Source organism: Alligator mississippiensis, chromosome 9, assembly GCF_030867095.1.
Source record: "Alligator mississippiensis isolate rAllMis1 chromosome 9, rAllMis1, whole genome shotgun sequence".
NCBI classification, from domain to species: domain Eukaryota; kingdom Metazoa; phylum Chordata; order Crocodylia; family Alligatoridae; genus Alligator; species Alligator mississippiensis.
The window spans coordinates 79,783,605-79,808,575 of NC_081832.1; the positions used below are offsets into that span (position 1 = coordinate 79,783,605).

Here is a 24,971-nt window from a genome sequence, read left to right on the forward strand (position 1 = left end):
TCTGTTGCTGTCTGATGATAGCATATTGCTGCGTCAGGTGCTTGGTAAGCATTTTGGGTTTGGGGTGAGCTTGTTTGTTGGGTCAGTGTTTTTTGAAACCCAAGAAGTGAGAGTATCTGGACTGGCTTGTGCTTTCATTTGGATTTAAGCAGTACAGGGGGATGCTTGCGGATGTGGTTGAGATGACACCAGAAGTCAGGCACTTGAACCTCTGTGTGTGGATGAGTGAGGGAAACGCACAGTTTCTGTAAGTGCTGTTGCTGGGCCGCCATGCCCATCGAGTGTTTGCTTACAGAACTGTGGAGATGGGGCTTGTGTTCGGCTTCTCTTCTGCCTCTGGGTAGGATACAAGGGGACTGACCCTCACTCTTCTTCCATTCACTTGTACCGTGTACTGTCACCTTCATCTCAAGGAATCCACTCTCTCCACAGTTCTGTAAAGCCACAGTTTTTGGCCTTTCGTTGTTCGCTTGTGGACTCTGTTACGTATATGCCCTCTAGTGACAAGATTCTTGAAGAGCCCACTTCATATTTTTCCTCTTAAGTAGAAGCTATCCCCGCGCTAGGCCTTGGACAGGATGGGGGCACCTAGGGTGACTGTTCTGCGCTAACAGCTGTGTTCCTGGCAGTTGTCTCACCAGTCGTTGGGGGAAATACTGTGACTAAGAGTGAACCTTCCCAGGGTTAAGCTGCCTTTCATCCTCAACCTAAGGATCTTGCTAGTGAAGTTTCTGGTTTTTTTCAGTAAGATAATGTGTTATTTTTCGTGGGGAGACTGCTTTGCGTATCTCTCAAGAGCTAGTCGCTCCATTTGCCGTGCAAGGAGGGAGCAGCAGGGATCAGTCGCTTCCCTCCCGTAGGCTGTTCCAGTTGGGCAGACCCCGCAGCCGTGCTTGATGGGAGGAAGCAGGGATCCCAAAGCGTCTGGCACGGAGGTCTGTTCCACCACAGCTTCCGTGATTGCTGTGCTCGGACCCAGGCACGTTCCCATCATGAAGACTTGCAAGGCAGATGCGTGAATACCTGTCCACGTCACAAAGCCTCACTCCCTAGATTTAACCTGAGGAGTGTGATCGCCTGGTGACAGCGCTGCTGTAGCCCGTCTTGAAATGCAGCCCCTGAGACCCTCCTCCAGGCTAGAGACCGTCTGCCAGTCGCCTGCACCGGGGACGGCCGCAGACAGCCGCCCGAGAGCGCCCCTGCCACTGCGACAAGTGACCCGCCGCTCTTGCACGAGCCCCGGCCATTGTGTGTGTGTTGGAAACATTAAACTTCAATTCAAATGGCATCACTGGCATTTAATGAGATCTCTTTCCTCTGGGTAATGGTGAGACCTTTTGCTGATGTCATCATGGGGTTGCCATGGTTACAGGACCGGCTGCTAAATTGGAAGTATCAGGTAGTGAGGAAAATTAAGAGGGAGGAAATGGCTTAGGTAGAGAAGAGGGACGGAATGGAAACGGGCAGCGGAGAGGGCCAGGAGGAAATGGGGATGAGAGAAAGGGAAGAGGCCTGTAGCGGGAGATGTCGGGGGCGGCGGGGAGGGAAGAGGGTGAGCTGATGGCCAAGTGAAGGGAAGAGCCGCGCTAGGAGCCCGTTACCGACAGCCCCCAAAGAGAAATGCCTGGGGACCGCGTGTCCTTTCAGGCTCGTCTCCGGTAACAGCCAGGCGCCTTGCTCGACGGCGAGAACGGTTTGCAGGAGGAAAACTAAGCCTCGGCCTTGTTTGCTGGCTTGTGCCGGGTGGCCGGCGTGCTCCTCCCGTCCTGCCCGCAGCAGGATCTGTGTTTGCTGCGGGCGTGCGCCGCGATGGGCAGCCTGCGCGTCTGGGCCCGCTCACGCTCGGGCCAAGCTCCTGGTGAAGCCAGGGCGCGTTGTCCCAGGATTTGGCCTCTAAGCAGCGCTGTGTGTGTTGCTGAGGGAATACGCTAGGTTTCAGTTGTCTTCTGCTTTCAATCCGTGGAAAGCAACTCAACCTTTTGTTCTGGTAGAAAATAGCAGAGGGTGTATGCGAGACGATAAAGGCCGCCTGGCGTGAGTTACTGTCGCAGCGAGTCTCTGGGCGGGGGAGAAGGGGCTGCGATCACGTCCTGAGCGGGATGGAGAACAGGTTTCCATGGATACCAAGCCAGGAGCAGCACTGCCAGGCCCAGACAGTCTGCGCGTGGCGCTGCTACAGCTGTGCGGCCCGGGGTCCGCGTTTCGAGCACGCGCGCCCGCTCTCCGGCACTGCTCCAAGGACCGGGAGGGCATGGGGAAGAGGAGTCTTGTCTGGGCAAGATTGCACTGGAAATTGAAGGGGCTGAGGTCATTTGAGAGCACGCGCTAGAATGGAAATAAATGTTCTCACGTGACTTGGGAGTTTCAAGGAAAAGGTTCACAGGCCACTTCTCCTTTCGCTTTTACCCATATTTCCTGTTGTCCTCAGAGAGATGCTGAAAAACAGGAAAGAGAAGTAACCGGGGCCTCTGGCAGTAGCTGCAGGAGAGGGCCGTGGGCCGGCGCGGTAGCAGAGGCTGCTTCGTCTGCGCTGCAGCAGGGCAGCGACTGGGCGTGCGGAGCTGTCGTCCATCCAGGCCTCTGCAGACACGTGTGTTAGCAGTGCTTTCAGCAAACTCAAGAAAGGGATAATACAGTATCTACCTGAAACATATAGTACGCAGTCAAATTAGATTTCTCCCTGAAAATGAACCATCAACCACACCAATGGTCTCCCAAGTTTTTATTTAAAAAATGTAAGAAAACTAAAAACGGAAGATATTTGGCTGATTCGCATGCTTTAAAAAAAGCTTTTGACTCGGCACTCAGGATTGCATCTTTAATTGCGGCAGACTGCAAAGGTAGGAAAGCCCATGACCTCATTAAATCCGTGTATCAGTCTATGGGATACAGGATAAATGCCAACAACAGCCAGACAAGAAGTGAGCAGAATGTACATGTCACTTCAGCCTAACCCTCTTCAGTGTTTACATCTTTGTTTCGGTAGCGCCAACAGATCTGTCTCCAAATCTTAGGCTTCCGCTAAACAACTTGATGATTAAAATGCCTGCTAGAGGTTGATGCTCTAGTCAAATTATTACCTGTTCAAGGAGACACTTACACTTCCCAGTATTCTGTTGCAATTCATGGGCCCGACAGGTCAATCGCTAGATAACAAAAATCATGGTACATTTAGACAGACCCGAAACAACATACAATGTTACTGCAGGGACATGGGAATGTAATGTGCTTTAAAAAGACAGATTTCGTCCTCTCAGAAAATGCATCAGAGCGCTCCGGATATGTTGTAAAATATGTGCAGCTTTTTCATCCTAAAAAAATGCTAAAGAGATCTAACCTTCTAGTAACCTTGCTGCTAGAACTATTTGACAGCATAATCCAAGCCACTCTGCAGAAGGGGAGCAATGTCTGCCTCCAGCTTTAATATCTGAGAGCACCAACTGATGTAAAACTCAGCACATGCAGTTTTGCAGACATGTCCTCCATGTCAAGCGCTGCAACACCAAGGGTGGTTCATTAGAGTTGGCTAATGCTCCTGCTGTCAGGAGTTCAGGGGGAGAAAAAAATCCTTCTTTTTATGCCTCCCCAATCAAAGCAGAAACACCCTGCTTCTCCCCTCCCAATCCTCCTAACCATGTTCACAGTCTCAAAACTAAATACAAAGGAAAGCATGGGCTTGACAACTCTAGCCTTGTCCATCAGTAAAGCAACCCCCCTCCCCCCCCCCCCCAATATAAAGTTAAAAGGTGTTGAAGATGTTCATTAGACTAGTTGCCAAAACCCAAGTTACTGGGGAAAAAAAGTCAAAACCAGCAACAAGCCGAACTGCTACGTAGCCCTTACCAGTATGATCCCACTTGCAGATACCGCGTCACAGTAGCAGGCACAAAGCTTGTTCCTACCAAATTCAGAATGGCAAGTGCACAGCTGTGGTGAAAACTGGCACCATCTGTACCCAGTGTGGCACAGTTATGCATACGAGGAGCAGGGGCACAAAGAGATGCATTTTATTCCAGTGGCTGTATTATGAGGAAGGGCAAGAATTGTAAAAGATGCTTCATTAGAAAAAGAAAAAGCAATGGGGACAAGCTGTGGCATAACCCTGAGAGATGGCAGGGACCATTGCACTATAGAGACACCTAGCACCAGGTGAGGAATGGACTCCCCTGATGCAGGAAATGAGTTCCAGACACAGTACAGAGCTAGGATGTGAGGCTTCTGTGCCTGCCGCTGAAAGCTGGGACTGAAGTTTCATTACAGTCCAGCTTTCCTCCTCCACTGCCAGAGCTTCAGGAGCAATCAAGTATGTAGAACCAACATCCAGGAAATAAATCTGGTAAAACTGAGTTGCCAGTGTAGTGCAGGGCTGCTAGAATGATTTGCTCCTGGCTTTTCTTGCAGCTGTTGATGCCTACTTCAGATCAAGCAGATTTTGAGAACTGGCTCTACATTTCTCTTACTCTTGGGCAATGACCCTCGCTGAAGGGAACGATAAGTATGTTTGTATGTGCAAACACATGCCAGGGCACTTGGGTGGTGAGGCAAGTTGGTGGGAATGTGTCTGCGTGAAGGTGAGAAAAGGTGCATCATCGGTGGGAAAGTGTGACTGTCTTCACAGGCATGGGGACAGGGACACGAACATGGCAAGTGTTAGCACAGCTGAGGAGCAGGAGCATCCTTTCTGCCTAATTTAAAGGGAATCCATAAAGTCACGAAGATATACAAGCAACTGTTTGACCATTAGCCAGTCATTGTCCAAAGCCTGCTGTGTGTAGGCGAAATCTGGGAGGAGGTGGGAGATGCCACTTAATTTCTGGCATAGAGAGAGAGAGAGAAAACTCCTGTTCAGCCGTGTGAATTGATGATGACTAGCCAGTGTCACCCAGGCAAAGGCACAACCTCCTGCATTCCCAGAAGGGTTTGGAGACTGTTGGAAAATGATTACTAACATTGCAGGGATTTGATATTTTATTTTGGGGTTTGTTTTAGAAGGGGTGGGTAGAGGAACATTCTGCTTACTTGCTACTGATCCTTTAGGCGGTAAGGTATAAGTTCTGTGTTTAGGCTTTCTGAGACAAAGCTTTGGAATAAAAGATTTGTGTTGTACACATCCTAGGAAGGTACCAGTGGTTTGGGTTTATTCAACTGGGGAGACCTCTTGACAGGCAGAAAATTATCCTGAGTAATACCTTGTTAGTTAGTGGGGAGGGGAAAACATTGCAATTAAGGCTTCCTAAAAGTTTACATTATTTACTCCCGTTGTTTAGTTGCTGATAACTTCCTGAAAGCATCTCCCATTAGGTTAGCTTCCCTGAGGATTCTAGCAGTGCCTCACAGGCAGAGAGCGTGTGGCACTGTCTGGGGGTGTGGGGAGAACCACTGTGTGAGCATAATATTGTAAAGCAAAGCACCCAAAGCTCAAAATACGGTTCAGCTTCCGTTTTATTCCTTGAGTATTAAGCTGCATTATTTAACTGACCATATGGTATTATTTCCATAGGACATCTGGCTCGGCTAGTGTGAAAGGGGAAAGTCCACTTGTGGCATTGAGGATAAGAGAGTCCAATGCAAGCTAATATTTAAAGTCAGTATTTTGTTTTAAAAAATGAAGCAAATGTTTTCTGTTTGGGTGACCAATCACAGTTGTACTTGCTGCAGCTTCCCTCCTGCTTAAAGATACATGCTGCATACCCACCTCATGCAGGCTTTCATATAGCAATATACTGAAGTGTGTGCTTTACTTTAAGCATATTAATCAACACATTGCTGTCAATGCCTAGAAAACAGTAAAATGCAATAGTTGCTGAATTTCCTGCTTGGAATTAAACACATACGTAAGTGCTCTGCTGGATTGGTATTGCTATGCATCAAAGCAGGATTTCTGCAGAAATTAAAGTATTTGACCATTTAATTAGGCAGTGACAATGTCTGATGACATACTGCATATATAAAGACTATATACTCTAGAGGTATTTCCTGATATTTGATCATACAAACTTACATTTCTTGAAATGCATGTTTAAGTGAATTGTATGTAGTAGGCAGACAAGGTTCCTTGGGTGAATCTGATATCTTTTATTAGACCAACCCAAATAGTTGGAGAATAGTTATTAAGCAAGCTTTTGAGTTCAAAAAACCCTTCGTCAGGCTAAGGAAGTTTCAGCAGTTGGTGTGTGATCTTCCTGGATGGAATAAAAAGTCAGTTGTATGTAGTAGCAATTTTGTGGACAGAAAAATTCATTGCATTCCTTGGCACTATAGTTTGCTAACTCGTAGTCAAGTATTCAACTGATTTTAAATATGGGGGGAATCCCGCGCTGAAGCAAGGGAAGTTAATTATCATTATGTTCTGTTACACGCAATAGAATAGAGCATCAGGAGTATGGGAAAGGAGAACTCGGCATCTTTCAGGTAATGCCATAGCGTAGAAATGAGCAGATGGACAAGAAACTGCTGAACACTGCCCCACAGTTGAAATGTGATACGGGAACCATTAAAAGGGGACTAAATGTGCGGGCAGTTAATGGTATCCCTTAAAGGGTATCCATCCAGCCACTCCTTGTTCCAGTCCTTTATAATGCTGTTAAAAGGTTAGACGGAGATATAACCAGCTGGCAAAATAATTACCTCTTCTTTTGTTGATACCAGCTGAGCTTATGAATAAGTAATACCATATTTTCTTGTTTGCCTAATCCCTTTGTGAAATATTCATGCTTATGTTTTCATCCCGGCCCCTTTTTAACACTTGGTTATAATATATTTATGTTTTGATTTAGGAGCCACCAATTTTCCAGTCCAGATTCACAACCTTAGCCCAAAGCTCTGTACGCTCCTCCTGCTCTTTGCTTTTGGCCACTCCAGGTCTCTGCAGAGCTGGTGTCTACCTTCCCAAGTCATGGGAAAGGTACTCCTGGCATGGGCCCAGAGGCAGCATTGCCCACATATCAGAGAAGCAGAGATGGGAGAATTCAGGGCAGGACTGAGTTAGTTCAAGCCTGAACTCTGGTCTGAATCTATTACTACTCCATTACTACTGATGTTGTTTAATTGCAGTAATACCTGCTAAGTGATGGATACTTTCTAGTCACTTAAGGCAACAGCATAACAGGAGTGTCGATTGCAACTCAAGGGATGTGGTTCTTCCCCTCTGTTCAGCACGAGTGAGGCCTCACCTGGAGTGCTGTGTCTACTTTTCGGCCCCATGCTTCAAGAACAGATTGGAAAGAGGCCAGCAGAGAGCAACAAAAATGATCAGGGGGCTGGGAGACGAGACTCACGAGGAAAGGCTGAAAGAGAGGATTATTCAGTCTGGAGAAGAGAAGGCTGTGGGGTGGGGGGGGGGGGGGAGGGATTTGATAATAATCTTCAAATATCTGAATAGTGACTACTGAAAAGATGGAAATGGGTTTTTCTCTGTGGCACAGGACTAGATGCAATGACCTCAGGCTGCAGCAGAGGAAACTAAGGTTGGAGATTAGGAGGAACTTTCTGACTCGGAGGGTGGTTAAGCATTGGAACGGGCACCTAAAGTTGTTGAATGTCTGACAGTCAAAAGCAGGTTAGACGGACACTTGGCTGAGGACAGCTTAGTCAGGGATGATCCCGCCTTGAGCAAGGGGCTGAACTAGATAATCTGTGACGGTCCCTTCCAAGCCTCCTTTCCTGTGATTCCTAGGAATGATGGTTTATTCTCAAAGAAGCTCACCATCTAAGAAACCAGAATTTATAAATAATGCTGTGGTATTACCTTAGTGATCTGCATGATGTCTGCAAAAACGTTTTATTTCTAAACTTCTGTTTTAAAATATTTATGATATTCTGGAGGGGAAAATGAATAGTTTATGCTTAAAATTTGATCATTTTTGAGGTAGTGTTTCAGTTATCTAAGTGATGATGAAAAATATTTTTATTAAATTAAAACCTTGATTTTTAGGGTTTGTTTTTAAACCTAAGAGTAGGCTATTTCTTAAACTTCAGGCTTGTCATGGTTTTGGAGTCTAATGAGATCAAATATTTTTGATAAGTTTAATGAACTTTTATTTTTAAAATAAAAAAGAATAATTAGACTAATATAGATCTATCAGAGCACTGTTTAGCGAGACTTAATTAACTGGCTGATTTAAGGAGTAAGGAGATTCTTTTACATGTATAGAAAGTGTTAGTGAGACGTACTGTGTGGTGTGCCCAGTTCTAATGACTACACTTCAAAAAGTGTGGTGAAAAACTGGAAAGTATTCAAAAAAAGAATTCAGGTGTCATTCGCAGTTTGGAAAACCTGCCTTACAGTGAGGCTTATGAAGCCTAACATAATTAGTTCACCCCGCAGGAAGTTTAAAAGACGACTTGATCTACAAGCAAGTCTGAAAGAAAAAGGGTTCTGACAGTAAATGGATGTTTAATCTAGCAGTAGTGGAGACCCAGTGGCTAGAAGCTGAAGCTAGACAAATTCAAGCTAAAATAGCAAATGTTAATCTAGGATTTAGTAGATTCTTGAGCACCCGATGTCTTTAACTCAGTGATTCTCAACTAGGTGCCACAGCACCCCAGGTGCCTTGAGATCCACAAGGTAAGCCTGGAGATTTCAAACAGAAATCCATAGCTGTGCTCTTTCTGAGTTCTGAACAGAAAAACGGTTCCCTATAAAGAGTGGAAATGTTGTGGCAGGGGAGTGGTGACAGGGTTAATTGCCGCAGCTCTGGAAGTTGTGGCAATTAATACGGCCACTGTTCCTTCACCACCAAATGTCGAGACGGGGGGGAGCCCAGTGGGCCAGTTGATACAGCCCTGCAGGCCAAAGGTTGGGGCTAGGCTAACTGATCATGATGATCTCTTCTGGCCTTTGAATCTATGGGACCATCTTTGCTAATGAAAAGGACTTAGATTCGTAGATTGTAGAGTCGGAAGGGACCACAATAGATCGTCGTGTCTGACCCCCTGCCCCTGGCAGGAAAGAGGACCAAGGTCAGATGACCCCAGCCAGGTGACTATCTAGCCTCCTCTTGAAGACCTCCAGGCTAGGTGACAGCACCACCTCTCTTGGAAACCCATTCCAGATCCTGGCCACCCTTACTGTGAAAAATTTCTTCCTAATATCTAACCTAAATCCACTCTCAGCTAGTTTGCACCCGTTATTCCTAGTCACTCCCTGGGGCGCCCTAATCAACAGCGCGTCTCCTATTCCCCGTTGACCTCCCCTAATAAATTTATAGGCGGCCACAAGATCTCCCCTCAGCCGTGAAGGCTGAAGAGATTCAGCTCTCAACCTCCCCCCATAGGAGGGGGCCACTATCTATCACGAAGGCCACTAATCACGCGAGTCGCCCTCCTCTGGACCCTCTCCAGATTCCCCGCGTCCCTCTTGAAGTGCGGCACCCAAAACTGGACACAGCACTCCAACTGCGGCCTTACCAGTGCCGCATAGAGGGGGAGCATCACCTCCTCTGATCTATTAGTCATGCACCTGCTAATGCACGACAAGGTGCGATTGGCCTTGTTGATGGCCTCGTTACACTGCTGGCTCATGTTCATCTTGGAGTCGATTATGACTCCAAGATCCCTCTCTGCCTCTGAGCTGCTGAGAAGGACACTCCCCAACCTGTAAGTGTGCTGGGGGTTCCTCCTTCCCAGGTGGAGTACCTTACATTTGTCTTTATAATATCATGCTTTTCTGCACTTCTTTGTGAGCAGCTTAGATGTGAATGTAAGGCACCTGTTTGTGTTGTCCCTCCTTAAAATAGACAGAACCAAAGATAATTTCACTTGCTCCAGACCGTAACCAAATGCTAACTGACAGGGTTTAGGAAAATGGGAGGATCATTTTATAATTGTCCACTACAGACCTTTCAGAATCTCACTTTGTCCAAAAAAGAGGAGGGGGCAGAGAGAGGAAAAAGGACTTAAAATAAATGGTGGAACAGCAGAAAAAAATCGCAGCACAAATGGAGGCAACTCCAGGCTACAGTCCAAACAGGAAGAGCAGGGCCAGTGCCAGGAACAAATGTTCCAGAGGCTCCTTAACCCTGAGTGCCACCCAGGCCCCCTTCTCTGTCTGAAATGGGACTGGGGATGATCGGGTCACTTTTGAGTGGGTGGCCACAGTGCTCGCTGGAAGGAGGTGTTCCTGACCCGTCTGCTTAGCTCTCTTCTCTTTTGTTCTTGTTGTGAGTACTCACACTCCGCTAGATGGCATTTTGTCTGTCTGTCTGTCTCTGTAATGTAATAACTTAAAAAAATTGTATTGAATTGATTCCAAGATCCACAATTGCAGGGACTGTTCTAGGTGGTGTTGGGCAGAAACCTACTGATTTGCATGAAAATGGGCAAAGTGGAAAAGCTGAGTTTTTACTAAAATAATGTTCACTGAACACTGTTTGGTGCTGCTGACACAGGGAGTCTAGTGTTTTTTGGTGCTGCCTACACGCAGTGCAGGTAGTAGCCAGCAGTGGATCTCACACCATTGATAGCCAGCTGGTCTGTTGCCCTCCCGCTATAGCCAGCATTCCCCCTGTCAGGTCCTCGCCATGCGTCTGGCAACCCTCTGGTTGACCCCTCATCCTTCCATGTTTCTCCTGCAACAGGCCCCTCACTCGCTCTCCCCCTTTAGCTGAGTCCCCAGCCCCACAAGATGGGTCGCTCACCCTCATTCTGGCTACTCTAAAAAGCCGTGCCAACGTTCCCACTCAGGTGACCTTTCCAGTGGAGGACTCTACTTCAGCTCCAGAGCCTTGCAGCCCTGGCCAGTCCCCCAGCCGGACCTGCATTTGCACTTAAATTAGATGATAGTGTTTAGCCTACATGAGCAACAAGGTGTGCAGTCCTTTGGTTTTATGCGAGGCCCAAGATGCATCTCGGGCAAGGGCGTTGCTGCTGACTGAGATTACAACAGCTGTCACCCTAGCAGACTTAGATCCATCAGGGCAAGGGTTTCAGGAAAAGTCTTTCTCATTGATACAATCACACATCTTCACTCATGAGGAGACTGACTGGACAATTCTGTTGGGGACTGATAGAAGTCGTTGTTCGAGAGGAAGTTTGAGACGCATGCCCCAACCCTGAATTTAATGAAAGATGAACTTTCTGGGACTGCACTTGGGAACATGTTAGGAAATGGCCCACTTGCACTTGATCCAAGGAGAACGTACGAAGTGCAACACTTGGTCAGACCAGTGGTCTATCTAGCCTAGTATCTTGTCTCTGATAGTGGCAGAAGTGGATGCTATTGGTGTCGGATTTAGGCTTAAGCTACTTAAGCTACAGCTTAGGGCCTCACAATATGAAGGGCCTCTAAATAAATAAAAAAACTGACTCAGTATCAAGTTTTATAATAATCAGTTGGGAAATAAAGGAGACATGGGAAAATGAGTCTCTAAATATGGACATTTTCGTTCTGATGACAAAAGTATACATACACTGGATTCTTTTTATTGTATGGGGCCTCTTAAGCTGGACATATCTTAGGGCCTTCTCATGTCAGAATCCGGCACTGGACGCTACGGAGGGAGAGCGTGAGCTGGGGATCTCTGGAATGATCGATCCCCTAGTCCTACCCCTCCCACAGCAGCCACTCTTGCTGCTCTAGCGGTGCCAGAGGAAATGTCTCCAGTCATCCTGTTTAGCCACCACTAATAGATTTATCATCCACCAATTTATCCAGTCCCTTTCTGAATCTGGTTGTGCTATCTGCCTCTACTGCCTCCTGTGGCAATTAATTCCACATGTTAACTATACGTTATGTAAAAAGAGTATTTTCTCATGTTAGTTTTAAATTGGTCACCATCTAATTTCAGGAGCTGCCCCCTAGGTCTAATTACTGGGTCTTGGTGAACAACAGTTCCCCATTCACTTGGTCCACACCCTTCATGATGTTATACACCTCTGCCATGTCCCCCCTCAGCCTTCTTTCCCAGCCTTAGTCTCTCCTGGTATGGCAACTGCTCCAAGCCCCTGATCATTTTGGTTGCCCTTCTACATCCCTTTTGAGATGTGGGGACCAGAGCTGCACACAGTATTCAAGATGTGGGTGCACCATGGATCTGTGTAATGGCATGATGTTATTCATCATTTGGCTTTCAGCTCCCTCCTTAATGATGCCCAGCATTTTATTGGCTTTTTTGGTTGCCTCTGAATACTGAGCTGATGTTTTTAAAGAACTATGTACAGTGAGTCCAAGGTCTCTTTTCCTCAGTTGTACCAGGTAGTTCAGAGCCCAGCACTGGGTATGTATAGTTGAGGAGGGAGCATATCTGTTGCTACTCCCCTCAAGGAAAGGCGTCTGCCTAGTATTCCTTCTACTGGAGACCAGGGCTAACACTGGCCATATATCCCTGGAGCATGGCATGGCAAGCCCGCTGTGGCCTCCTGTGTTTCACACCATTTGTTCCTCAGAACAGCTGCATGTGGGTGCATATGCTGAAGGCTCTAGAAGGAAGGCGATACCAGGTTCCTTATAGGAATGGAGTTTGCAATGGCCTCGGAGGGGAAAGAATTTAAAAAGACAAGTAGAAAATGGGACCTGGATGAATGATGACACAGAATTAAAATGCAGTTCTCGGCTTAGGAGGCCAACAGCAGAGGCTTTGCACAGCGATCGCTTAAGTTGCTTTCATTTTGTTTTCTTTCTTCTGTACTGATCTCATTGAACCTTGAGTTTCTCTAACTTGTGGAAAGTATGACACAAACGTTTCCTGTGTCACTGACTGAGACGCAGCAAGAAACCACAATGCTTATTTTTGGTGGTGACGCAGCATTATGGAAAGAAAGTTGTTGTGGAAAGGGCTTTTTTTTAGAGAAACTATTTACAATAATCTCAACTGCAAATATTTATAGACACAGCTGGAGAGTTATGCCTTTTGTGTAGACATTCCAGGTTTGTACAGACATTCTGCTTTAGTCTCAATGTTTTCCTATAACATGAAGTTTTTTTAGTGTCAGTGCTGTGAGGAGGTTGGGAAGGAACAGATGCTCACAACTGTCACTTCAGATGTAATCTCTGGGCTACTCTGGGATGAAGCTGTTCAGGGTCCTGAGGAGAGCAGGAAGACTGAATCTGTTCTTGGGTGCAACAACTAGCAGGTAGTGACCCTCAGGACCTAAATCAGTTACCAGTACCAGTGGGCATAATTTCTATGTTAGTCAAATGGGAGTTGTGCCTGTTTGTACAAGGCCTGAGCTTAGCTCTCAGCATAATTGTTATTTATTATGTGTATTGATATCACCCAGACACCCAGGAGAACTTTTTAAAATTCAGATTAGTTGTAAGGAACAAGAGCAGTAAAGGAGGCAAATGTACAGCAGAAACTAGGTACAGATCACTACCCTTTTAATCCTTTTGCCCTGGATTTTATCATGGGACAGAGAATAATGAGGAGTGACTGGTTTATTAGCATGGAGCAATAAACTCTGGAAAATCTTGTGCTGGAGTTTACTGCTCCCAAGTCACCGCATTTGAACGTGTGCCCGGGACTGCAGCACATTGAGCCGGGTCAGAGCAGCCCCAGCTAGCAGGGAGCCTGGAGGGTCAGCCTGCCAGCCCGGGGCTGTTCCGACCCAGCTCAGTGTGCTGCAGAGGGGATGGCCCGGGCACGAGGCTGTTCCAGTGCGGGACGAGCCGGCACGCAGTCCCCGCACTGAAGCACCCTTGTGCCCCAGCCGGCCCCGTCAGCATCCAGATGTGCGCTGCTGCACAGTAAAGAACTCTGCTGCAGGATAGTACTTGTATTTACAAGTACTAACCTGCGGCAATGTTAATTAGTTTCTTGCAGCCTAACAGGGCTACACATGTAGACATTTAGACTTTACTTTGGAGCTATTTATGCAGCTCCGCAGTAAACATTTTGCGTAGACGCACCCACTATTTCTTTATAATAGTGTACTGCCTTATTTACTAGTACTGATGATAACCTGCTTTTAAATTGGTGTGATATCTGTTTTATAAAAATAAATTTAGACAGGAATAACCCTGTGCATGAGGCATTGCCAGGAGCAGTGAGGAACACAACAAGCTAATTAAGTAAATCCTAAAATGAATTCTGCCTTGTTCCAGTGTCATACCCCATGGCGTTGTACCTAGGAAAATGGTGCTTGCATCATCCAGGTAAAGAATCGCTGTTGGAGCAACTGCTGCAGTGTCCTGCATGTCTCCTAGCATGGGGCTTCATAGCAGCAAAAGCTAATGGATGGAGGCAGAGCATGGAAAAAATGTGCCCTTGGCAGCTGTCTCTCATACATCTCCCTCCCCCTGCTCCCCTTCCCTCCCTCCCAACTTTTTGATTTCAGGAACAGAGCAGAGAGCCAGGCAGTCTTACAACTGCCATGTTCTTGGAACCAGTTCTCTAGACTGGCAGTGGAGTTTTTAGCCAGGGGAAACTTTTACCCCACTTTTTGCAGACAAAGCCCATGTCCAAAGGGCAAATAAAGGTTGATTTTGGCAGCTAAAAATGGGAGTCAGTTCTGCCCTCAGCAGCAGCAAACTCCACTGCTGCTCTGCAAAACTACAAGTTCCAGAACACCTTGCGGTCTATGACATGCACTGTCTGTGCCAGCAATGCGTGTTATAGAGGCAGGCTCCCTTCAGAAGTGTCACTTTTGAACACTAAATCAATTTTAAATTTTAACGACAGATTTGCACATCATGAGGTGGCAGCCCAGGCTTGTACACTGATGCCAACAAATCCTGGGAGAGAGGCATCCACCCTGCTTGGATTCTTGTTTTGCTTCAACAGACATGCGTCCAGTTTTCTTTTTGCTCCTCCTTTACATTTCACTTGGTGCATAACTATGCTATTACTCTTCTTCATGGATGATGTAAACTTTTTACACCAATTTCCAGTAATGGATAAGGTTCTGTGGCCTGTGTTATGCAGAAGGTCCGATTTCGTTATTATAATTAGGGACCTACTTAATTTGCAGTTTTGTGGATTTTGTTGAAACCTTGAAATCAAAACAGAGAAAGAAAAGCTTACTAAAAATAAAATGCTGGCTCGAGCCAGTGGTCCTCATGGCCACTGTGGCCCGACCTCACAGCCTGCCTGGTAGGGGGGTGCCATTGTGAAGGGAAACAGCCAAGATGTTGGAGGCCCCCCACCTGCAGTCCTCGTTGCTGATTGGCTGAGACAACTGCCCATTGCACTACCCTGTCCTTTTCAGCCAATCAGCAGCATGGGGTGAGGTCACATGATGGACAGCTCTCTCAGCCAGTCAGCGGTGAAGAGTGGGCTTACTGCAAACAGGCCGCGGAACCGGCTCTGCGTGCTGTTGGTGGCCTGCAAAAACTCCCTTTGCTTGCCGCGACTTAGGTAGGTTCTAAGCGAAACGGTTGGTCCCCTCCACCAGTAAGATCTGTGAATTTTTCATATTGGGTTCCCGGCATTTTGCTGCCTCAGACTGCTGAGACAGGTGCAGCACTGTGCCAGAGTCGGCTCAGGTGGTAACAGTAATTTTCTGAAAATACTTTGTTTACAGTCTGACCTAAAGAAAGATCTCATTTTCTTTCATGCTGATGCCCATTTCACAACCTGCTCCTGCTTCATTTTGGGCCCTTATGCAGGTGCCAGTGCCCCTCACTCAGCCTAAGCTTCCTTTGGCAAAGCCACAGTTAATCATAAGTGACAGTCTTTTAAATGAAATGTTCACCTGCTTTACAAGCACCTTTTCTGTTTCACTACAGAGCTTCCATCCAGGGACTTCAGCAGTTCTCCCTCTTCCATTTTCTGCAACTGATTTAAAGAAGCAGCATGCATTTTCACAAGTGGCACCAATGATCTCTTTCCCAGAAAAAGAATGAGCGAATATATTAAATTGTATTACCAAAACAGTGAGACGGGAAAGGGAATATTCACCTGACACTGGAGGAGATATCCCTAAAGTTGGCTGACACACGTGTTTTCCCATTATTTGATGATGCCTGCTGTATCCTGATAAAGTCACAGTGTCCGCATTTATTACCTCCTTTGTCTATTACTCTTTGCAGCATTTATTTTTCAGCTTTGGCAGTTCTGAAATACTTTTTCACAGAATGACTGCAGGGACAACAGAGGATAACCTTATCCGCGGGGTAATATTCTAATTCATCATAATGCAGTGGAGTATCTAGAAATGTAAGTCTTCCATGCTAACGCTGAACGAAGGAAAGCATGTCCCTTAGCAACACCAGCTAAATTATCTAGGCCAGACAAAATCCTGTCAGGAAAGAGAGGCACGCACTCCTTAGGAACTAAAAAGTGTTTGAATACTGCAAGCATTATTGTCTGCAGTGACACATTCCTGTTAAGGACTGTTAAAAGTCCACAGTGTCAGGCTTTTTCAGGATTTTTAATTGGTGCCTGAAAACGTGAACCTTCAAAAGCTTTGCTAGACTTCTTCTGACAATACAGTCGCCGTTCTGCTCACATAGTTATTTTTTATTAAATGAAAAGGTAAATAAGCAAAACTGCTTCCAGCGCAATCCATAGTCTGTTTAGCATACATTGGGCCACTCCTTCCTTATGCCTTCATATAATCACAGGAAAGAGTTCCCTCTTGTGGCTGGACAATATCAGTACAAATGATGTTATATTTCCTTCCTTTTAAATTAGAAGCATGGATTGATTGATTGATTGATTGATTTATGGAGGGGAGGGGCATGATATTATATCGAACCAGCCGCATGTTTGGTATAAAGGTAGATACACTTTCAGACGCAAGGCATTGTTCGTTGGGTCTGAGAAGGGAAGCTTGTGCAGCCAGTGTTAAGAGTTGAGAACAGAGCTGTGAAGTTTGAGGGGGAAAGGAAATCCCCAGGGGTAGGGGCAAACAACCGTCAGAAGAAAAGAAGCTGATTACTGGAAGATCGAGACCTATCAGAAGGGAAGAAGGTCATTGATACCTGTTGGGCTTAGGAAGAAATTCAGGAGTCAGGTAGATTGTAGCATGTCAAAAAATCATTTTTACTGTTTGATCTTTGAGTCCAGCCATCTTATACATTTTTATTCCCAAGATCACCTTTTAAAAGGTGTTTGGTAGGTTTCCCTTGAGCATGAAGGTAGTGAGGTCAGAAGGGGAGTAGTGGTTCTGTGAATAATGTGTCCTGATGACATAAGTATGCCTCTGTCCATTCTGGTGTGTAGTTGCTGCTTCGTTTCACCCATGTAGTTACCATGAAGGCATTTTGGGAAAGACATGTAGGATCAATGGATCCTGGTTGGGTTTGTTAGGGGGTGGGGGGCAGTATTAGTTGTAGCAGTGGAGACAGGCTGACAGATTAAGTAGCTATTGCTAAGGCGAGGAAGACTGTCCCATTTGGTGTTTGATGAGCGGTGGGGAGTTTGCTTCTGATGATGAGTTGGGCAAGGTCTTGGGGGGCTCGTTTGAAAGCCAGGAGTGGTGGGGCTGGAAATATTTCTCTCAAGGTTTGATCTCTGTCAGGTATATGCTGTAGTCATTTGATGATTCTTCTGATCGGCTCTGGTGTGGGGTAGTAAGTGACCACGGGGTGGGGGGGGTGTTTTCCTTTTATGTTGCAATGTATGGTTCTTTAAATTAATGAACCACATGATAGGGTGATATAAAAGTTTTATCAGTGTAAGTATGGGAAGGTTGTATTGCTCAGAAGATGCAAAGCTGCAAGTCAGTTATGTAGGTCACTCAAAAGGTGCTAATACAGCTTTTATATCACAATTCATCTCACAAAAAAACCTGCTTTAAATTTAATTGAATTCTGTTTAATTTTAAAAACATTTATTAGGCCTATTTTATGTACTCTTTGCCTCCCCACACACAGCTGTAAAGCCAAATGCTATAGTTGCCATGAATACAACTGCATGGAGCTCAAAAGAAGAAAGTTATGATGCATATGAACATGATAAATGTGTTTTAAACAACTATAAAGCAACCAGAAGAGTTTTTCTATGCTGAAACACATATATTATCTTGATACCATCTAAGGCCATTGACCGTGTAACTCATTAAGAAGCTTTTCCCAGTAACATGAAGTTGCAATATTTATGTTGTGAGAATTGAAGAACATTGGCAGAGAGGCTGGAGGTTAAATTATTTGTAAAACCAGGTCAAATTGAAGGGTTTTTTAAGACATTTAATTAATTTGGATAGCTAAATAACTGTGGATATTGTGAAAATTGTGCTTCTCAGATGAAAGTGTTAACAAGAAGTGAAAGGGGAGAAATGCATCTACTTAAAAATGTGTACTAAGGCATAAAGACAGAATACAGAGAAACAACAGAATCTAGGGTTTTTTTAGCAAAAATGGAAGCAAGCATTAAGGCATCCAATGAAAAGGTAAATTCTGTCAAAGTGTGTTGCTGTAAGCACATATTGGAAAGAAATCCCAAAGCAAAATGGATTCATGAATAAACAGCTGAAGGAGGGGGTTTGTGTTCTGTTTGGATGGCATCAAATATTAACAAGCAAGACAATTCAAGTTTTTTTACTGGGACCCCAGGCATGCTTCTCAGCAGGGCTCTGGCTCTCCAGGCTCCAGTCCGCTCCCTGAAATTCTCACACTTCTTCCATTGGGCCCACCTTTTTCACAGTATCTTTGCAGCCAGAATTTTACATCTACTTCTTTAGCCAGGCCCAGAGAACAAATTAGATATGTATTTATTCACTATTCATATATTATTTAGGTAGTCTGTAAGGGGCATCTCTTCCCTGCCTTCTGCCTGACTTCAGGCTAACACCTCTCACTAGCTGGTTAAGGCATGCAAGTGTCTGTTGCCAGTGGCCCGCCAGGGAGTGATGTGGGCAGCATCAGGCGCGGGCCATGCAGAGGTACCTGGATGAAATTCCAAAACTGAAGGTCAGGCACTTGAAGCTCTAAGGGTCCCATTTTGGATCTTGAATTGTATAACTCTGGAGGGGGAGAAAGGGAATAAGATCTCTGGGATGCGTGTGAAACAAGACCCAGAAACCAACACCAGTGAACAATGCTGAAGAAAAAGTATGGGTGAAGAAAAAAACCGCTATTGATACTAGAGCATGGACTGTACAGGTGTGTAAGAAACTGCTAGAATCACTTGGCATATTCTGAACATTAAAGAATTTTCAGTCTCTCTCTCAAACTCATCTTTTACTGCAAAATCAGGATTCTCACATTGCTATCATCTGTCATGTTTTCTCTACATGCAGACAGGGCATTACAAAAATATTTTTTTCTGTGAAGGAGTAAATAAAAAGGAACCTTAACTTGCATTGTACATGGGAATAACTAAAGAGAAAGTGGGGAAGCCTTCTTCTGTTGCACTCAAAAGCCTCAGGGCATCAGGTATGCACTGGCTCCTTTGAAAATCTTCCCCAGAGTGATGAAGCTTTCAGAATACCTTGTGCCAGATTTGTTGATGTACTTGTGCATTTGGGGGTGCTGTGCTTTAGCTAGGAGCACAAGTGCCAGTGGATGTTATTACTGAACAGACCTTAGTAGGAGTTTCTCTTTTATGCTGCTGCTTTCATCTCACTGCGGACTGGAAGGACCAATGGCCATGTCTACCACAGACTCACATGGGACTAACTAAAGGTGTTAATCCGGTGAAGGTTCCGAGTGAACATTCATGGACCAGGTTGTAAGTGGCTGGGGTTGATTAAATGGAAGTTAATTTAAACCATTAGTTGTTCTTTATTAAGTCAGGAGCGTGTGGGCCCCAGAGCTCAGGGTGGAGGTGCTTGGGGCAGTCTGTCTTCTGAGTTCCAAGAATGTCTGCGGTGGGGGCCGATCAGCCATGTCTGGCCTAGGGCTGATTCTGCCCTGGGGCAGGGGGAAGAAGAGGACTGCGTGAAGTTCCTGCCTTAGCTTCTAGTATAATCTAGGTTTCTAATGATTTAAGGGTTGAAGCAGGAGTTTTTGCCCCCATGAATCAAAGCTGGTTTATAAATGTGGTGTACCAACCGGTTTGGGCCAGGCCAGTGCACGTGTTTCTGCAGCCAGGGCCTGTCCTTATGCGATGTAGGGGGCAGGTGCGAATGAAGGCCAGACCTGCCTTCAGCGCGCCGTGCCCGTGTGCCTGAGGGTAGCGAGGAAAGACGCGTTCCCACCCGGCCTGCGCCGAGTCGTGACCGGCGTTAACCCAGACTCATGCCCTGCGGGCCCCGCGGCGGGGCTCCCTCGCCCGCAGCCGCCTCCAGAACAGCGGCGCGGGCCGGACAGGGGCCGGGCTGCAGCTCCGCTCCGCTCCGCTCCGCCCGCTGCTCTGCTCCCGCTCCCGCTCCCGCTCCCGCGCGGTGAAGAGCGGCCCCGGGCTCTGCCTGCCGGGGCGTCCGCGGAGGGCGCGTCGCTGCAGCGAGCAGGGCGCCCGGGCCCGGCCGCTACCCGGGGAGCCCGCAGCGTCCCCGCGGGCGGTGCCGGGGCGGTGTCACCGCCGTGCCCGGGGACGCGCTGGGGAGCCCGGCCCAGCCCGGCTCTGATGCTCCCGGGCCGGGGGCGCAAGCGGCCGCGGGCTCCTGCAGGGGATTCCTCGGCCCGGCCGCGGGGCGGAGCCGCAGCGGCAGCCCCGCCCGAGGAGCGCTCCCCGCGCCGCGAGCGCCGGGTCCCGGAGGACTGCGGGGGAAGCACTTGCAGGGGCGGCCGCGCACGCTCAGTGCGATCTCACTGCGTCGGGGCTGCCGCTTGGCTGCGAGCCAGGGCCGCCCGGCCGCGGCCTTCCCGCCGGGGTGCCCGGGGGCGGGGCCGGGGCCGGGGCAGTCGCTGCCGGAGCCCGGGGCCGAGGCCGGGGCCGGCGCTCGCGGGCCTGGCCAGAGCCGCGGGAGGTGAACCCAGATGCGGCGCTTGCGTGCAGGCGGGCCGGGCGCCAGGAGGCAGCACCGAGCGCCGGTTCGCGCCGCCCCGAGGTTCCCCGCATTTCGCATCATCAGGAAATTCCCTTTCCCGAGACGCGGCCGCTCCGCAGTGCGCCCGGCCCGGCCCGGCCCGGCCCCCTTGCAGCAGCGGGGCCGGGAGCCCCGGGCCGTGGGGAGGGAAGCCGCCGGCCCCGGGGGGGGGGGGGGCGGTAGAAGGCTCCGGGGTCCCAGCGCCGCCCTCTCCTCTGCAGTCGCCGCGCCCCGGGGGGACGGGCGCGCCCCGGCAAGGCCCGGGATCCCCGAGACGGCACCGCCCGAGCCCGCGGGTGCAGCTCGAGGCGGGCCGCCAGCACAAGCCGGCGCCGGAGCGGGGAAGCCTGTGGCCGGGCCGGCGGCGGGCGGGCAGCGCTCGTGCCCGCGCCGGCCCCGCCGAGCCCCCGCCGAGCAGGGCCGGGCTGGCGCGGGCTCCCCGGGCTTCTCCCGCCCCCCCGCGCGCCGGAATCGCCATATAAGGCGCAGGAAAGCTCCCGCCGGAACAGGGACTTATAAGGATGCTTCCTTATATGGACTCCACGGCCGGGGCTTCCGGCGACCTCGGCCCAGCCGCCCTGGGGCAGCCGCGGGCTCGGGCGCGCGTAGCGGCCGGGGGGCTGGGGTGGCACGGCCCCGGGGGCAGCCCCTGCCGCGGCTAGGGGCCCGGGGCCCGGCGCGGGGCTGCGGGGCACGGCCGCGCGGGGCCCCCACCGCGCGGCTTTCCCCGGTGCCAAGCTCTGACGCCAGGCGGAGTCCTCCAGCCCCGCTTCCATATAAGGGCTTCCTGCTCCCCATATATGGCCATGTACGTCAGCGCTGGGGCGGGCAGCGGCCGGTGGGACCCGATATATAGGGGCCGTTGTGGGCGGGCGGGAGCCGAGTGCTGCCAGCGGCGGAGCAGGGAGCCCCGGCCGGGCGGGAGGGCGAGCGGGCGGGGGGAGCGCCGGAGCGGGAGCCGGAGCCGGAACCGCAGCCGGGCCCGGCAGGCACCAGCAGCGCCCAGGCCGGCCCGAGCGGCCCGCGTGTCCCGGCCCGCCGCCCCCATGGCCGCGGCCAAGGCGGAGATGCAGCTCCTGCCCCCGCTGCAGATGGCCGACCCCTTCGGCTCCTTCCCGCACTCGCCCCCCGCCATGGACACGCACTACCCCAAGCTGGAGGAGATGATGCTGCTGGGCGGCGGCGGGCCGCAGTTCCTCACGCCCACGAGCGGCCCCGAGAGCGGCGGCTTCAGCGCGGCCGCGGAGCCCGCGGAGCAGCCCTTCGAGCACCTCGCCGCAGGTAAGCGGGCGGGCGGGCGGGCGGGGCCGGGCGGCAGGTGCGGGATCCCGGCGCCGCTGACGCGCCGCTGCGCCGCGCGGGGGATTCTCTCGATGTGCGTCAGCGGCTGCTGGCGCGGGGCCAGGAGTGCGCCCGGGCACGCTCCGCCCTTGGCCCGCGGCCGGGCCGGGCTCTCCCCGCCGCGGGGCCGTGCGCGCGCGCGGGCCCGGGCTGACCGCCGCTCTCCCTCCCTCCCTCCCACAGACACCTTCCCCGAGATGTCTCTGAACAACGAGAAAGGCCTGCCGGAGACCAGCTACCCCAGCCCGGCCGGCCGCCTGCCGCCCATCACCTACACGGGCCGCTTCTCCCTGGAGCCGGCCCCCAGCAGCAGCAGCAGCAGCAACATGCTGTGGCCGGAGCCGCTCTTCAGTCTGGTCAGCGGGCTGGTGGGCATGGCGAACGCCCCGGCCCCGGCGCCGCCGGCCTCCTCCGCCTCCTCGCAGAGCCCCGCGCTCAGCTGCTCGGTGCAGCCCAGCGACAGCAGCCCCATCTACTCGGCGGCGCCGACTTTCCCCAGCTCCGGCGCGGAGCTGTTCCCCGAGCCCCAAGCGCAGCCCTTCGCGAGCCCTCCAGGCGCCGCCGTCCAGTACCCGCCGCCCGCCTACCCGGCCGCCAAGTCCGGCTTCCAGGTGCCGATGATCCCGGACTACCTGTTCCCGCAGCAGCAGCAGCAGCAGCAGCAGCAGCAGGGGGACGCGGGCCTGGCGCCCGCGGAGCACAAGCCCTTCCCGGGCCTGGAGAGCAGGCCGCAGCAGCCCTCGCTCACGCCGCTGTCCACCATCAAGGCGTTCGCCACGCAGAGCGGCTCGCAGGACCTCAAGACTCTCAACGGCGCCTACCAGGCGCAGCTGGTCAAGCCGAGCCGCATGAGGAAGTACCCCAACCGGCCCAGCAAGACGCCGCCGCACGAGCGGCCCTACGCCTGCCCGGTGGAGTCGTGCGACCGGCGCTTCTCCCGCTCCGACGAGCTGACGCGGCACATCCGCATCCACACGGGGCAGAAGCCCTTCCAGTGCCGCATCTGCATGAGGAACTTCAGCCGCAGCGACCACCTCACCACGCACATCCGCACGCACACGGGCGAGAAGCCCTTCGCCTGCGACATCTGCGGCCGCAAGTTCGCGCGGAGCGACGAGCGCAAGAGGCACACCAAGATCCACCTGCGGCAGAAGGACAAGAAAGCCGAGAAGGCGGCGCCCGCGCCCGCCGCCGCCTCCCCCGCCGGCGCCCCCTACCCGGCCCCCGCGCCGGCCGCCTACCCCGCCGCCTACCCGTCCCCGGGGCCCGCGTCCTACCCCTCGCCCGCGCCCTCCTCCTACCCCTCGCCCGCGCACAGCACCTTCCCGTCCCCCTCCCTCGCCACCACCTACCCCTCCGCCTTCCCGGCCCAGGTGGCCGCCGCCTTCCCGTCCCCCGCCGGCGCCAGCTCTTTCAGCTCGCAAGTGACGTCAGCGCTGTCAGACATGGCGTCAGCTTTCTCGCCAAGGACCATTGAGATCTGCTGAGCCTTAGGGACAGGCCACTCCAGCCGTTCCCGCGGCTCAGGCCGCGCCCCTCGGCCCGCAGCGGAGCCCGGAGCTCCGGCTGCCTTCCAGGTGCCCGCCCCGTCGGACGGAGGACTCGATTGCATGGACAGTGGATACACGCTCCATATGACTTTCCCCACGAGGGGGAAGGACCCCTTGATTCATACATAACCTGTGTGTATTGTATACGTGCCATGGTTCTGCTTTCCTTGGGGTACTTACTATTGCCGTGACAGTCCCTTGCCTATTCATGCGGTATCTTCGGAGGTCGCGGGGCCATCCTTTGTAAATGGTAACTCTACTTTCGTGACAAAGCTGTAATGAGTTTAACACTTAGTTGAGAACCAGCACTTACTCTGTATCCGAGCATGTACGAGTGGTGTCCTGTACATAGCACCCGACGAGACACTCTCACGCGGCAGAAGTTTTCGTTCCCCAGTTCCGAGTCTTGGTGCCTTTGTGAAGCCTTGCTGACGCCATGCATTGCTGTGAACGGGTGCCCGCGTCTCGCCTTAAGGGGCCGGGCTGTTCCCGGACCGTCCTCAAGAGCGATGCGGGGAGCGGGGAGGCGCAGGAGGAGCCCGAGGACAGGATGTAAGCAAAAAACTCTCAAAGTATATTTTTGTTACAAAAAATGTAAATTTATAAATATATATATAAATATATATATATATATTCAGGAGTTGGAATGTCGTAGTTACCTACTGAGTAGGCAGCAATTTTGTATGTTATGAACATGCCGTTCATTATTTTGTGGTTCATTTTTACTTTGTACTTGTGTTTGTTTAACCGAAAGTGACTGTTTGGCTTCAACACATCGAATGCGCTTTACTGCCAATGGGATCCTTGGTGTACGATGCCCGCCGGAGACGTCAATAAACTATCAAACCGACCGACTGGTTCCTTGACGGCGTGGAGCGCTGTGTGGTCCGGGTGCGCGGGGGCCGCCTGCTCTGCGGCTGCTGGGGCGCTGCGGGCAGCAGCGCGTTCCCGGTCCAGCCCTTCGTGCGGGGCTGCGTGGCCCCTGGCCGGGAAGCAGGACACGGGTGGCTTTAGTGCGGCAGAGGCTCAGGAGGGGACGAGCCAGCACGCGGCCGGGGCCACGGGGGAAGGACTCACCCCACGGGGCAGGGGAGAAGGGCGGGAGGGGCGGGCCACGGGAGCTCCCGGGACGGGGGGGGGGAAGCCCGGGATGGAGGCAGCTGGGGCCCGCTTCGCGGCAGAGGAGGCGCCAGGAACGCGCGGGGGAGCGCGGCTGCGGACTCGGCGCTGGCCCTGGCCCGCTCCTTGCCCGGGGCGCCTCGCCGCACTGAGCAGCGTGGAGCGCGGCCA

General features: G+C 51.0%; 2 protein-coding genes across 3 annotated transcripts in view; both read left to right on the forward strand.

Annotated features, from left to right (window-relative positions):
- REEP2 (receptor accessory protein 2) overlaps positions 1-19,589 on the forward strand; it is a 72,339-nt gene extending 52,750 nt beyond the window's left edge. For both annotated transcript variants that reach the window (XR_009454842.1, XR_009454843.1), the window contains one exon: positions 15,665-19,589. The gene's annotated coding sequence lies outside the window, so the exon portion shown is untranslated. The remainder of the gene's footprint in view (positions 1-15,664) is intronic.
- Positions 19,590-21,682: 2,093 nt separating this feature from the next.
- Positions 21,683-24,531, forward strand: EGR1 (early growth response 1). Its single transcript, XM_019500373.2, has 2 exons — positions 21,683-22,071; positions 22,315-24,531. Exons 1-2 carry the CDS (start codon positions 21,837-21,839, stop codon positions 23,616-23,618), a joined length of 1,539 nt encoding a protein of 512 aa, XP_019355918.2. The 5' UTR covers positions 21,683-21,836; the 3' UTR covers positions 23,619-24,531.
- Positions 24,532-24,971: the final 440 nt, after the last annotated feature.

Coding starts and splice junctions, on each gene's coding strand:
- EGR1 (XM_019500373.2), top strand. CDS start 21,837: ATGGCCGCGGCCAAGGCGGAGATGCAGCTCCTGCCCCCGCTGCAGATG. Junction 22,072..22,314: donor CTTCGAGCACCTCGCCGCAG/GTAAGCGGGCGG, acceptor TCCCTCCCACAG/ACACCTTCCCCGAGATGTCT.